The sequence below is a fragment of the Sapajus apella genome, unplaced genomic scaffold (genome assembly GCF_009761245.1).
Source record: "Sapajus apella isolate SASKATOON/1434 unplaced genomic scaffold, GSC_monkey_1.0 scaffold115, whole genome shotgun sequence".
NCBI classification, from domain to species: domain Eukaryota; kingdom Metazoa; phylum Chordata; class Mammalia; order Primates; family Cebidae; genus Sapajus; species Sapajus apella.
In genome coordinates, this window is record NW_022437055.1 from 3,859,765 (window position 1) to 3,874,221 (window position 14,457).

At 46.7% G+C, this 14,457-nt stretch overlaps 1 protein-coding gene across 1 annotated transcript in view; it reads right to left on the minus strand.

Moving 5' to 3' along the window:
* Positions 1–13,363, minus strand: part of GPC4 (glypican 4) — a 123,110-nt gene extending 109,747 nt beyond the window's left edge. The window contains exon 1 of the mRNA XM_032260235.1: positions 12,544–13,363. Within this exon, the coding sequence (XP_032116126.1) occupies positions 12,544–12,703 (160 nt within the window). The 5' untranslated portion in view covers positions 12,704–13,363. The remainder of the gene's footprint in view (positions 1–12,543) is intronic.
* Positions 13,364–14,457: the final 1,094 nt, after the last annotated feature.

Below are 14,457 nucleotides of genomic sequence, written 5' to 3' on the forward strand. Positions count from 1 at the left end.
TAGATAATAATTTGACTAGAAATTGTAAGGAATGTAATGACTGCTTATCCTGGCACCAAAGAAACAGGACTTTCTGTGAAGTCACTGCCAAGAAAAATGATACTCCCACTCAGACTGGACCATTGCAAGTAGTAACTGCTAACCACATGCTTTACACTGCAGTTTGCAAGGACACAGTGCTATGTTTTCATCTCTGACCAAACACCAGACTGAAAACTCAATGGAGACAAATGTGTGGTGAAATAGAAACAATAACTGAAGGAAAAAAATATTCTGGTGGCGTAATGCTTGCTGGGATGACAACGTCAAGAGTTTGGTGAACTAAGGAAACCTCTACAGTCCAAAAGAAACCACTTCCAGCCTGTTCTGGTAGACAAAAGGTGAACAGGCAAGAAAGAATACAGGGTTTAAGAGGCTTGCAAAAGCCAAAGTGACTAAGTGGCTGTGTGAAGAAAGAACTAGCATGAAAAGAATGGTTGCGATGAAGCAGAGATCAAAGCCTGACCCAAACCTCCAGGAGAAGACAACAGAAGTGAGCACCTAGTAGAACGGCTGATGCAACAAAAAGGAGCAAAGGTAGCCTCTTCTAAAAGCATCTCTGAGGCCAGACACGGTGGCTCATGCCTGTGATCCCAGCACTTTGGGAGGCCGAAGCAGGCAGATCACCTGAAGTCAGGGGTTCGAGACCAGCTTGTCCAACATGGTGAAACCCATCTCTACCAAAAATACCAAAATTAGCAGAGCATGGTGGCAGGTGCCTGTAGTCCCAGCTACACAGGAGGCTGAGGCAGGAGAATCACTTGAACCCAGGAGGCAGAGCCAAGATTGTGCCATTGCACTACAGCCTGGGCAACAAGAGCAAAACTATGTCTCAAAAGGAAATAAAGAAAAGAAAAGGAAAAGCACCTCTGCAGGTACAGCCATGATCCTGCTGTTTGAAACAGACAGTGTAAGAAGTAGCAACTGTTTGTCTTCTACCCGGATTAAAAGAAACCACATGAAATACTAATCGCCCACTTCCAAGCAAGCCAAGAAAGAGTACCACATTCTAGGTTAAGGGGTTAAAAAAAAAAAAGAATTTTCCTTTTCCTTTTCTTACTTAGGCATCTAGTACTGAATGTATGTGAAAGTTAAAAATAAATGAGATAGCTTAAAATAGGTTTTTGTTGTTGTTGTTGTTGTTGTTGTTGTTGGAGACGGAGTTTCGCTCTAGTTACCCAGGCTGGAGTGTAATGGTGCAACCTTGGCTCACCACAACCTCCACCTCCCAAGTTCCAAGCGATTCTCCTGCCTCAGCCTCTCGAGTAGCTGGGATTACAGGTATGCACCACCATGCCTAGCTACTTTAGTAGAGACGGGGTTTCTCCATGTTGGTCAGGCTTGTCTCAAACTCCCAACCTCAGGTGATCCACCCGCCTCGGCCTCCCAAAGTGCTGGGATTACAGGCATGAGTCACCGCACATGGCAAAATAATTAGATTTAAAAATTTTTAGCCTGTTTGAGCTGCTAAAAACAAAATACCATAGACTGGGTGGCTTTTAAACAACAGAAATTTATTGCTCACAGTTCTGGAGGCCAGGAAGTACAAGATCAAGATGCTGGCAGATTCTGTTCTGGTAAGGGCGTGCTTCCTCATAGAGGGCCATCTTCTCATAGTAATTTCATGTGACACAAGTGACAAGGGATCTCTCTGGAGCCTCTTTTATAAGGGTACTAATCACATTCATGAGCTCCACCTCCTAATGCCATCACCTTAAGGATTAGGATTTCAAAATATGAATTTTGGAAGAATATAGTAAGACCATAGCAGATATGAATAGAAATATATATTCCTGGAATGAATACAGAAGTAAAAAGTCATGCTTAACGTTCTTGAGTACCTACCACATGCCATGCAGTGTGATAGGAACTGGGAATACATAGTCTCACAGATCTGGCAAGATAGGGCACAAAGAGCTTCTTTTGCTTTCTTTTGTTTTGTTTTTAGACAGAGTCTTACTCTGTCACCCAGGCTGGAGCGCAGAGGTGTGATCTCCACTCACTGCAATCTCTGCCTCCCAGGTTCAAGCAATTCTCCTGCCTCAGCCTCCCGAGTAGCTGGGATTACAGGTGCACACCATCATATCCAGCTAATTTTTGTATTTTTAGTAGAGATGGGGTTTCACCATGTTGGCCATGCTGGTCTCGAACTCTTGGGTTCAAGTGATCCACCTGCCCAGACCTCCCAAAGTGGCTCTCTCCCAAGGCAAGAGCCACCATGCCCAGCCAAGCTTCACGTCTTTTTTAAGGTTCAAATAGCTACACAGTTAGAGACTATCCTTAACTTCTAGTGTTTCTTATGATTATACATTTACCTAGTTTGGTAAATGTTTACAAGGAAATGTAAACATTTGTCACCCCTAACTAGGAACCAATTGTTGTTGACTTCAGGTCAAAATGTCAGTTTCCTAAACCGGCCACAGCAGGTAGTACAGTATTAGGAACTAAGTCGAACTTGGATGTTCTAGAGGGCTTTCAAAACAAGGTACAGAGGGGCCAGGTGTGGTGGCTCACGCCTGTCCTAGCACTTTGGGAGGCCAAGGCAGATGGATCACTTGAGGCCAGGAGTTCAAGACCAGCCTGGCCAATATGGTGAAAGCCCATCTCTAGTAAAAAGGTAAAAATCAGCCTTGTGTGTATTGGTACACACCTACAATCCCAGCTACTCAGGAGGCTGAGGCAGGATAATCTCTTGAACCTGGGTGGCAGAGACTGCAGTGAGCAGAGATCACACCAATGCACTCCAGCCTGGAAAAGAGTAAGACCCTGTCTCAAAAAAAAAAAAAAAAAAAAAAAAAGAGGTGCAGAGGAACAAAATCATGAACTACAAACTCTGAAGTGAAAAAGGCACTGAATTAATAATATACAATCTTTAACTTTTTTTTTTTAAATAAAAAGACAAAGTGACACATAGAATGACTCCTTGTTGATCCAGCACTGTTGGAAACTGGGTGTTCTAGATAGGTAAATGTGTAAGTTAACTAAAATTTCCTCCTTTTGAAGGGCACTTTTCATATTTTGAGTATTTCCAATGAAACTCTTTCTAAAATATACTTTCCGAACTTTTAAGTTAGAATAAGCCAAACACCATTATTTAATACTCTAATGAAATATACTAGTGCCCTCGATGGTTATGGTTACAAAGGTGCCTTTGAGCATTCGCCCATCCTAGAAGATCTCAAACTGCCAAGATCAGCAAGCTCTGGGTCTCCTGTTCGCTTCTTGTCACCCTCAAACTGTCCTTTCTCACTTTTTCCAGATGTCAAGTCTTACCTGCCTCTAACATGATCCCTTCCTGTGAGTTCCCATCAGCCCCCAACCATTTCTAATCTGCCACAGACTGGGAAACTAGATAACCAAAGTATTTTATCTTCATCTCATATATAAACCCTAGCTACCTAATTTGAATGCAAGCTCCTCAAAATCTTGATTCCTGCTTGACACCTCTTGTAATCCCCAGCACCTAGCACAGTGCTCTGTATACAGGAGCTATTCAATGATTACTGATAATAAACTTATGAAGGCCTTTTCTCCACGTAGAATGCATGGGCTTTATGACAGCTGTTTCCATCATTTGGCTTTTCTGCTTACTTTTACATTCCCAGCTGTGTTCTGGATGGTTGCACCAGCTAGAAGCCTAGGGATTTACTGTACTTCTATTTCTTGATAAGATACTTGAAGAGAATAAACACATGGCAAGGAGGACATTAAAGTAAGGGATAAAGAGATTTTTTTAAATTTCACCAATAAAGAAAAAGGGAAGAAATATCATCTAGCATGTTGACACTTAATCAATAAATGACAGAAAGGCTGGATTCCTTTCTAATTCTTTCCAAAGTATTCTCATTGTCCTTGTCTTATGTCTCTACCTGCAGCAAAGCATCACCAGTTGTGGTTCACATTCATATCTTGATTGAAAATATTTTCCTCCATGTCTGACACACCTTTCTTTTAAATCCAAGTTAGCCAAAATTAAAACAAGCATGCATTGAGTCTAAACTAAAGCCTTTATCTCAGACAACACTTTTTGATGACTCTCATTGGAAAATTTAGAATAACAGAATCTCAGAGATGGAAGGGACCTTGGCAATCATCTAGGGCAGTGCCTCTCAACTGTGGCTGCACATTAGTACAACTAGAGAGCTTTTTAAAAAATACCATGACATACACACCTACTTGTACACACAAAAATTAAAAATTAAAAAAAAAAAAATACCATGGGCCGGGCATGGTGGCTCACGCCTATAATCCCAGCACTTTGGGAGGTTGAGGTAGAGATATCACTTGAGGCTAGGAGTTCGAGACCAGCCTGGCCAACATGGTGAAACCTCGTCTCTACCAAAAATACAAAAATTAGCCAGGCATGGTGGTGTACGCCTGTAGTCCCAGCTACTCGGGCGACTGAGGCAGATCGAAGGATTGCTTAAACCTGGGAGGTGGAGGCTGCAGTGAGCTGAGATCACGCCACTGCACTCCATCCTAGGTGACAAGAGCAAGACTCCATCTCAAAAATTAAAAAAAATACCATGGCCTACTCCCTCCTGAAGAAAGTATGATTTCATTGCTATTGGGTGGTACCCAAGCATTAGTATATTTTAAAAGCTCCCCAGGTGCCAGGTGGTTCAATTTCACCCCGCTTTTCAAACAGGGAAGAATCTCACCAAAGGTTCAAACAACTAATTTGCCACAGTTAGGCCAGAACTACTCATTCCAAAAAGTCATGTCTTCTCCATGTAAACTACTCCAACTACGACAGTGGAGTCTCTTCCCTCCCTCACTCTTCCTCTCTCTCCAACATCCCCACCTATCTCAAAGTAGATATATTTTCTGAATATTCTTTGCCTTAGAATCCCATTGCATAATTTTTAAAAACCTAAATGATGTATATGTTTCCCTGTACCCTCATGCTTTTTTTTCTCACAAGGAACCCGAAAGAGATCAATCAGATGAGGTTTACCCTTAAAGAAGCCATACTGCTTCTCCTCAGATAGGTTGGACTCAACCTACCTTTTTCACCATTATTATCACACAGGCCATCTTTAAAATCCCTTGCAAGGTTCAATTTCAATTCTTCGTCAGCCCACTTAATTTCTAGTTTGTACCTGGGCCTTGTCAAACTTAGTGGACTTCCCTCTTCTGGCTTAAACTCTTTCTATTTTGTGAAAGATGCCTTTCTCCCTGAAGCAGCCTCTTTACTCTGCCAGTTAGTCATGCCAGGTTCTTTTTTTCTTCCCCCAAGCAGTTGGTCTTTTTGATGTCTGGCACACATTTATCTGGGCTTCCAATAAGATGTTTTTACATAGTTTCCAGGCTTCCTGGAGGCTATTGACTTTTTTTAACCCTCCCATTCAATTTTTTCCCCTAATTTCTAACATTTGTTAGAGTTTCTTTTTCAAAAGTTGAATACCTGGCTGATGGAGCTCTTTGATTTTTCTTTCCCACCAGATTGCTGAATTAAATGTATCAGAACTTAAGCATAATATTTCAAATTACCTCCAGGATGGAATTGCTCCATGAATTTTCTGCACTTTCATGTTCTCTATAGTAAGCAACAGATGTTTATCCAAGTAGAATTGAAAATGCTAGGTTTTACCTGTTTGTATTTTAGTATGTCTGTTTATTTATAAAAAATATTCTGATACCCTTCAAAGCTTGTGTTCTTCTTGGTAAAGACAATAAACTTAAGGTTTTTTATGTTTTTTTTTTTTTTTTTTTTTTTTTGAGACGGAGTTTTACTCTTTCTACCCAGGGTGGGGTGCAATGGCACGATCTCAGCTCACCTCAACCTCCGCCTCCTGGGTTCAGGCAATTCTCCTGCCTCAACCTCCTGAGTAGCTGGGATTACAGGCACGTGCCACCATGCCCAGCTAATGTTTTTTGTATTTTTAGTAGAGACGGGGTTTCACCATGTTGACCAGGATGGTCTCGATCTCTTGACCTCGTGATCCACCCGCCTCGGCCTCCCAAAGTGCTCGGATTACAGGCTTGAGCCACCGCACCCGGCCTCGGTTGTTTACGTTTTAAAAGGTAACTGATGTACACTGAATAACCTCTATGTTCTGAATCTAATGTGGTAAATTTGCTCTAAATTGCCTAATCACAACAGTCTTGACTGCTCATTCTTTAAAGAAGTGTATCTTAAGGCATTAAGAAAAATAATTCTGAATCTTTCTGAAAAATTTCTGGCTGGGTGCAGTGGCTCACCCCTGTAATCCCAGCACTTTGGGAGGCCGAGGTGGGTGGATCACCTAAGGTCAGGAGTTCCAGCCTAACCAACATGGCAAAACCCTGTCTCTACTAAAAATACAAAAATTAGCTGGGTGTGTTGGCGTTTGCCTGTAATCCTAGCTACTCGGGAGACTGAGGATGGAGAATCGCTTGAACCTCGGAGGCAGAGGTTGTGGTGAGCCGAGGTCGCACCATTGCACTCCAGCCTGCACAACAGGAGCGAAACTCGGTCTAAAAAAAAAAAAAAAAATCCTGTAAGCATTCAGTTATTAACGAAGTGGTAAAGACAAGCGCTCCCCCAAAATAATAAAAATGTTCTGCAAGCTATACCAACGTATCATGCAGATTTACTTTAAATTTATTTCACTTCAAAGTATTTAGATCCAGGCTGGCCATGGTGGTTCATACCTATAATCCCAGCACTTTGAGGCCGAGGTGGGTGGATCATTTGAGGTCAGGAGTTCGAGATCAACCTGGCCAACATGGCGAAATCCCGTCTCTACTAAAAATACAAAAATTAGCCAGGCATGGTGGCACGCACCTATAATCCCAGCTACTCTGGAGGCTGAGGCAGGAGAATTGCTTGAGCCTGGGAGGTGAAGGTTGCAGTGAGCTGAGATCATGCCACTGCACTCCAGTCTGGGTGACAAAGTGAGATCCTGTCAAAAAAAAAAAAAACAAAAAAAAAACAAACAAACAAACAAAAAAAGGTGTTTAGATCTAAAAGATTCCTAGGAGATCAATGGACCATGGAATGACAATCTATCATCAAGGCAATATAATCTCATTATAGCACTAGTGTCCTGACATAGAACACAATAGTATTGTCTATGTCATTCTCCCACTTGTTTAACAAATATTGCACTGACCTACCCACACTTGGTACTGCTAGGCACAGACAACACCAGGAGTTGCCATATTTGTCCTCAAGTTGCTCCCAGTTGAAGAGAGAAGACAAGCATGTGCCTGCACACACAGTTACCTATAATACAAGGCAGTTATGTACAAAGACCACGGATCTTGTTTCAACAGGGAATCAGGAAGAAGCCGACACATAACCCTGGAGAGTTCAGAAGTGACTCAAGGAAAGAAGTATCATTTGAGATGCTTGGAGCGACTGAAGCTCAAAGCACAGGAATGACTCTAATCAAAGTGGTGATGTAAGGAAATTAAGCTGGCAATGTTCGAGATAGAACGGGAAGTGGGGTAGGGGAGAGAACAGACAAGAGGCAGGTAGACCAGTTAAGAACTATTTAAAAGAGTCTGCTGACAGACCTCCTTGTCTTTATCTCTTGTCTCGCCAACCCTTAACCCAAAGAGCCACTAGTTATCTTCCTAAAACAGCTTGACTGACGACATTCCCCTCCCTCAGAAACCCTCATTGGCTCCTCAATTGTATTGTCCAGGAAATACAATTTATATTCCTTCTACTATTAATACCAGATTGTCTATATCTGGGTTTGACATTTTGTCTACCAAAGATGTGACTGGACCCTCTCCACTATGGTGTGAAAATTGTGCTATTTTGATGATGGTCCCTTACTAGCTGAAGGTCCTCCCATAGTTTATATCTCAACAAACTCTATGGCAATAGAGAAGGTACTTTCTTGTCTTACTATCTGTACAACATAGCACGAACTATACTCTAGAATAGGTAAGACCTTGATTCAAATCCCACCTCTGTTATTCACTAGCTATAAGACTGTGAACATATTTCGTCATCCCTTTGAATCTGTTTTCTTGTCTGTCAAATGGAGGTGATAATTCTGATGTCATATGGCAGTTGTGGGTTTTAAATGAGACAATCATGTAAGTTCCTTGGTATGGGGCCAGGCCCAGAGATAATATTCAATAGCTACGAACTCTTATCACGAGGCCAAAATCCGTTTTTTAAAACATAAATGAGAAAAAAACCTCAGTGTTAAAACAGTTAATGTCACTGGAGAGCCAGAGAGACTCACTTCCAACTGCCTCAGATTAACAACAATGTTGTTTCCCTTGTACAGATAACAAAAAACTTCCTTTTTCATTCCTCAGTCTAGTCTCCAGTTAATCCTGAAATTGCATGCAACCCAACGTGAATCAAATAAAAAATGAAAACAGTAATTATGCCGAATCAGACATTTTATATGTTCTAACCAGAGATTGAGCTGCATAAGCCAAAACTTCTACTAAATTCTTTTTTGAACATGCCCAGAGGATACCTCCCGTAAAATACTTGGGACAATTTCTATAGTGATAGGCCCTGTGGCTCAATTAGACCCTGTCCAAGTGAAACACAGAGCCAAACTGATGATTCCAACAAAATAGGAGATCACAAATTCATTGCAAAATCCAACACATTATTTAAGGTGCGGAAGGGGGAATATAAATCTTAAAGACACATACTGTGTGTGTCATATATAATCAACTCACTATTAGAAAGGAAAGTATTGCTACCTCTCTAACACACATACACGCACACCTTTTTCCATATAATCCTAACAGCCTATAGGAGTCCTGGAATCCTCTGTGTATATGCATATGAGAGTGTGGGTTTGGGCACATGATCATAAGTGCATTGCTCATGAACGCAAAAGGGAACAAGAAATAAAAACTCCAAAATTGCAACTAAGGCACAAAGTTCTGAGTATCATTCAACGTCACTGTGAAGGGGACCTTTGCAAGTTCAAGAAAATTTCTAACCCATTGCCTCACTCTTTTTTTTGAGACAGAGTTTCACTCTGTCACCAGGCTGGAGTGCAATGGCACAATCTCAGCTCATTGTAACCTCTGCCTCCCGGGTTCAAGCGATTCTCCTGCCTCAGCCTCCCGAGTAGCTGGGACTACAGGTTCGTGCTGCCATGCCCAGCTAATTTTTGTATTTTTAGCAGAGACGGGGTTTTACCATGTTGGCCAGGATGGTCTCGATCTCTTGACCTCGTGATCTGCCTGCCTCGGCCTCCCAAAGTGCTGAGATTACAATTATGAGCCACCGCGCCCGGCCACTTCACTGTTAAAAACAATTTCAGCATGGATGATTAATAAAATGCCCATTGTTGTATACCCTTTACTCTCCGTCTTTATGGAGCGGGGAGGCAAAACAAAAATGGTAAAATTTTTAAACTTACTATCACTAGCATTTTCATTTTTACTAGTGAACCAGCATTACTAGTTAATATCCTATAGTATTAGAGTCCTAAATCCCTTCTCCCTTGGAAATGCTTGGGCAATCCCTTCTCATCATCTGTATCACTCATACGGTACTTACACACTGTGTTGTATTCTAATTTTGTGTGTGCCTGGCTGGACTCAGCATTATTTGAAAAGTACAGCAGTCAAGCAGACAGGCAATGCAGAACCTCAGTTGGAAGCCCCTGTCAGCATGATGTACTCCCTGACACCCTTGAGAGCACATCAGATTATCCTAATTATGATCTATAAAGACTGAGACTCCTTCAGAACATGGAGCATTCTTAAAGCCTGTTCAAACCTCTAGAAGGCAAGTGCAAGGCCATCTGGAATAAAACATTAAACTTGGGCTAAGCATGGAGCTCAATGAGCTAGGCACACAGACTTTGTGATACTTCACCTGGAAAATGATCCTGGGTGTTTTACACTGAAAAAAGCACATCCCCCAACCCAGGGTAAGCGCGGGGCAATTAATCCCTTCAGACCTAGGCTGAATACAAGTCACTATATTGACTATCCCCCTTAAAAAATGACCAAAATTATCTTAGTGTAGCCCAGAGAAGACAAGGCTAATGTATGCATCTTGAGAGGCCAGGGCGATGGTAAAGATTACGCCTATTTCTATACTGGCCGTCTAAAGGTATTTACTTGGGTCTGTCTGTGTTGTGACAGTGTCCTAGACTCAAATGAATGCCTCTAACACTCCACATTTTTGAGCCATTCAGTCATGCATTTTTGTTATTGTTGAAAGTGGTGCGAAATTGCACTGCATGAGCTAAAGTCCTTGGTGGTCTTCCAAGGATTCCAGCTAAAAAGGCACTTCCTTTGTTCCTCAGGAGAATGCAGTCCAGTAGGTCATTCAAAAGGGGAAATAAAAGCAGCAGCCCTGGGAGGGAGATGAAGGACAAGACAAAAAGAATAAAATGTTTTGGGTGTGAGCACATTAGCTTCCATTTCCTGCTGCTGGTCACTAATAACTCCCCTATCTTTGGCCTGGGGGAATGTCCAGATAGACATATATGCAAAATATCTCTCAGGTGTTTTCTGGGGATGATGAAATCAAAGGGAACACCTAGGACAGAGTCTGTGAGTACTCTTCAAGCTTCCTTTTTCCTGAGATGCTGGCTGGGGAAGATGCTCCGCCACAGCGAAAGACTGCACAGAGCAAAGTTGGAGAAACTGGGGAGGGCAATTTCACAACCCACTCCCTGAATGCCTGCAGTCAATATCAAAGGCACATATTGTTCACATGAGCAGAAGATGAAACCTTGTCACATTCCCATTAAGTGCAGAGCTGCATCTACCCCTTCAAAATGTGGGAATGACAACTGTAACCTTCACGCCAATCATGTCCGCTGTGCCCAGGCCCAAACTGTGTAGGGCACAAAGGCCCCAGGTTTGACCTGCAGAGCCCCCAAGCTTCAGTGGCTGCTGGTTCACTTCACTTTTTTTTTTGGCGGGGCAGGAGGAAGGGAAAGAAAGAGGGCTTTTCAGGGCTCTACGACCAATAAAATCGTGCCGCTTTGAGGACATACTTGAGCTCCCCAAAAGACAGGCAGCTGAAGGGCAAACAGTGTCTAATCAGTAGCGAACACGTTATTTGGTAACTGCCAAGGTGCACTGGGCACCTGGGCTGCTCCAACAATTTATTTCTTCGGTTCTATTTCTATACAGATGCCAGTTACACTCCAAAAGTGCCCAGCAACTTCCCTCAATTACCTTTGTAATTTATATGAAATTGATGACTGCACTTAATCTCCAAGGTTATTAATAGCTCTTCCAAAAAATGACCCCCAAGTCTTCCTAGGCCTTTGGAAGCGCCTGGTTGAAATTACAGTATTTCCTTTGCTGGCTGCCGGCCCCCTGCCTGCCCCACCCGGGGACCAGCACCTCAAGGCAAAGGCGCGCTCCACTCACTTCCATGAAAAGTTCGGAGTGGAGGCTCGGCCTTCCGGGCTCGAATCTCTCACTCCTCCATTAAATTACACTGGCCACCAGCCAGCTAGATTCGTGGTGCTTTCTGAACCCCCAGGGCGAACGGGCTACCTGAGCGGACGGCGGGGCTGCGCGCAACAGTTGGCCGTTGCGAAGAAGTGCGTGCGACTTGGAGGGGACCCGGCCGAACACCGCCGGCGTCCTTGCTGGGAGGGACTCAGGACACCCGCCAAACGCTGCCTCCCCAGCGCTCTAAGAGGGGCTTTCACAAATACCCCCATACACCCCCATCCCACCCCACTGGCGCCAAAATCCGGTGAACTTTTTCACAGGCTAAGCCGTCTCCATTTGCATAACCATCTCCAAACTGAGATTCAGGTTTCCTGTAATCAGTCCTTTCAAAGGTCTGTAATTGAAAGAGCAATTAACCCTTAAAATGAGGTAAGAAAAAAGAAAGAGGGGGAAAATACCCTTCTGGTCCGATACCTCCCGGAAAGTAAGAGAGTTCCCAAAAGTCATGGTTTGGAGGAGTGGAGAGTGAGAGTAGTCGTTTGCTTTTTAAAGGCGACTTCTAAAGCCGTTGCAGCTACTAAAACTCCTAATCCGTGTCAGCGGTGCAAGAGAGGCGGGGAAAGCGTTTTAAAAGAACATCAAGTTCCACGTTTTGTGACCCCCAGAATCTGGCAAGATCCGGGAGGTTTCCATCTACCACACCCCACTGGCGACCCCCACCCCCCTCGGCCTCTCATCATCCATACAACAAAGCTGGGCGTCCTGTAAGGAGTTCAACCCGGAAAAGACGAGGGAGCCGGTGACACGCACTTTGAGGGCCAGAGTCCTCAGGGGCTTCCCGGGACCGCGAACAGTGCGAGGGAAGGGGAAACGGAGGGTGGCAGTGGAGCGCGACAGTGGCACCGGGCAACCCGGCGTCGCCCCTCCACTGGCAGTGCTGGGGGAGGGGGGAGCGCCGCGCCCGCGGGGAACGTCCTGCGTCCGGGCTGGCTGGCTGGCCGGCTCGCTCGCTCGCTCGCTCCTGCTGTCTCCACTGCCCATTTCTCTCTCTAGTGTACGTGCGTCCAGCGCAGGGGGCGGCGGGGCGGGGAAAGGGGGTCGCGTCCCCTTTCCCGAGGTGTCCGTCTCTGCACCCACCTCCTGGGGGTGCCCACCTACCGTTGATCTCGTGCAGGGGGGCATCGTTCTTGTTGAAGCCTTTGGACACGTAAAGACGTCGCACTTCCGAGCAACTTTTCGACTTGAGCTCGGCAGCCAGCAGCGCGGCGCTGAGCACCGCCAGGGTGCAGAGAAGCGCGGGCAAGCCGAACCGTGCCATGGTGCGGGCCGGGGCGGACGCACTCCCACCTTTGGGACGGGACGGGAAGCGTCGCTACGGCAGCGGGCCGAGGGCTGGAGGAGTCAGGGACTAGCGAGTGGAGCTAGAGGGCGAAGGAGTTGGAGTTGTGGAGGAGGCAAGCAGGCGGAGGAGACGCGGGGCGAAAAGTGAAGCTGGGCCTCGCGTCAGGCAACGGTCCCCGGTGCCAGGCGCCTGGCCGGAGAAGGAGGGCGTGGAGGCGGCGCGCGGCCCAGGGGAGCAAAGGCGCGGGCCGGTGACCTAGGGGTTCCGCAGGGAAGCGAACCCGGCAAGCTGGCCGGCTGGCGAGGTTGAGACGCAGGGAAGGAGGGGAACGTAGCAGGCGCCACGGGGACCACGGAGGGGGTGGGCAGCGGCGGGCGCTCGCTGCGCGCTGCTCCGACTGCCCTGCGCTGGTCCGCTCGTTCGGCTGGATTCGGCTCGGCTGCCTCTGCCCTCCGCCGCGCGGCTGTGCCCTTCTCAGCTCTGCCGCTGATTGACTGGCCGGCGTGCGCGGCGACGCTCGCAAACTTGGCCAAGCGGGCGGCACGGGGGGGGGGGGGGGGGGGGGCGGGCGGGGGGGGGGGCCGGAGACAGGCGGGAGCAAGCTGGGCCGGGCCGGGAGAAAACCTGGAAGTGGGGTTGGATCCGGAGCGGCCAAATCCACTTCCTAGGGGGCCGCACCGGGCGCCCGGCGCTCTTTCGCGCGACACGCCCCACCCGGCTCCTCCTTCCTCCCCTCCTCCTCGGAGGCGGGGAGCCAGCCTACCGCCCCCCAACCGCAAAGGGAACGCCAACTACTCCGGGCTGACGGGCTCAGGTCCCAGGGAACCGGGCGGCCTGGGACTTGTCCCGAAGCCCAGGTCTGAGCCGCAGGCCTTCTTGCGCGCGGCCACCTGACCCACCGCCTGCGGGCAAAAGCCGCGCGGAGCCCTCCTGCGGCGATATCCGCCTCCCCGCCACCATCCCGCACCCGCGGACGTTCCTATCCGCGCAGCTCCGGGGCTGGGCCGGGAAGGCGTCCACGTTAGTCGCATTGTTTCGCTTGCAGGCAGTAGGGGGATTTGGGTCTCCGAGCTCGTCCTAGAGCCTCACCTGGTCTTCCCAAACCTGCTTCTCATCGAACAGTACTCGTGAAACGCTAATTTGTCCAGGACCCCGGCAAGCATTCTTCCCTCATCCTCTACACTACAACCCTCGACGCCACTCCCATCCCCCACCCGGTTCTACAAATCGAACCGAACCCTGAAGCGGGAGAAATCCCCAACGGCGAGGTGAGGCGGCAAAGTCAGGGTTGACCGCAGAGATCTTGGAGACCATTTGGCTCAACCCTTGTTTCTATTAGGTAGGGGAACTGGGGCCCAGAAAAGGGAAGCAAGTTGCTAATAGCACGCACGGGAAGGGGGTGTCCAGAACCCGGGACTCTTGACTCCCGAATTTCATGGAATAATGGTAGCCCAGGACCCCCAAATCCCCTACCCCCCAAACCCCTTGAGAGAGACTGACACCCCTCTGAGACTCAGTCCCCACTTTTCCACCAGAAAACTGGAAAATGCGAGTCTTCCCATCTTGCAAGCTTTGTCAGGTTCCATTAATGAGTGTTTTTTTGAAGCTCCCAGGGCTCCTTAAATGAAGGGAACTGTGCAGATCGAGAACTTGTCATTATCATTGTTATTGTTACAATCTGCTTTAAGAGGTTAGGGTGAGAAGTGCCTCAGACACCTCGGGAGTGTGCT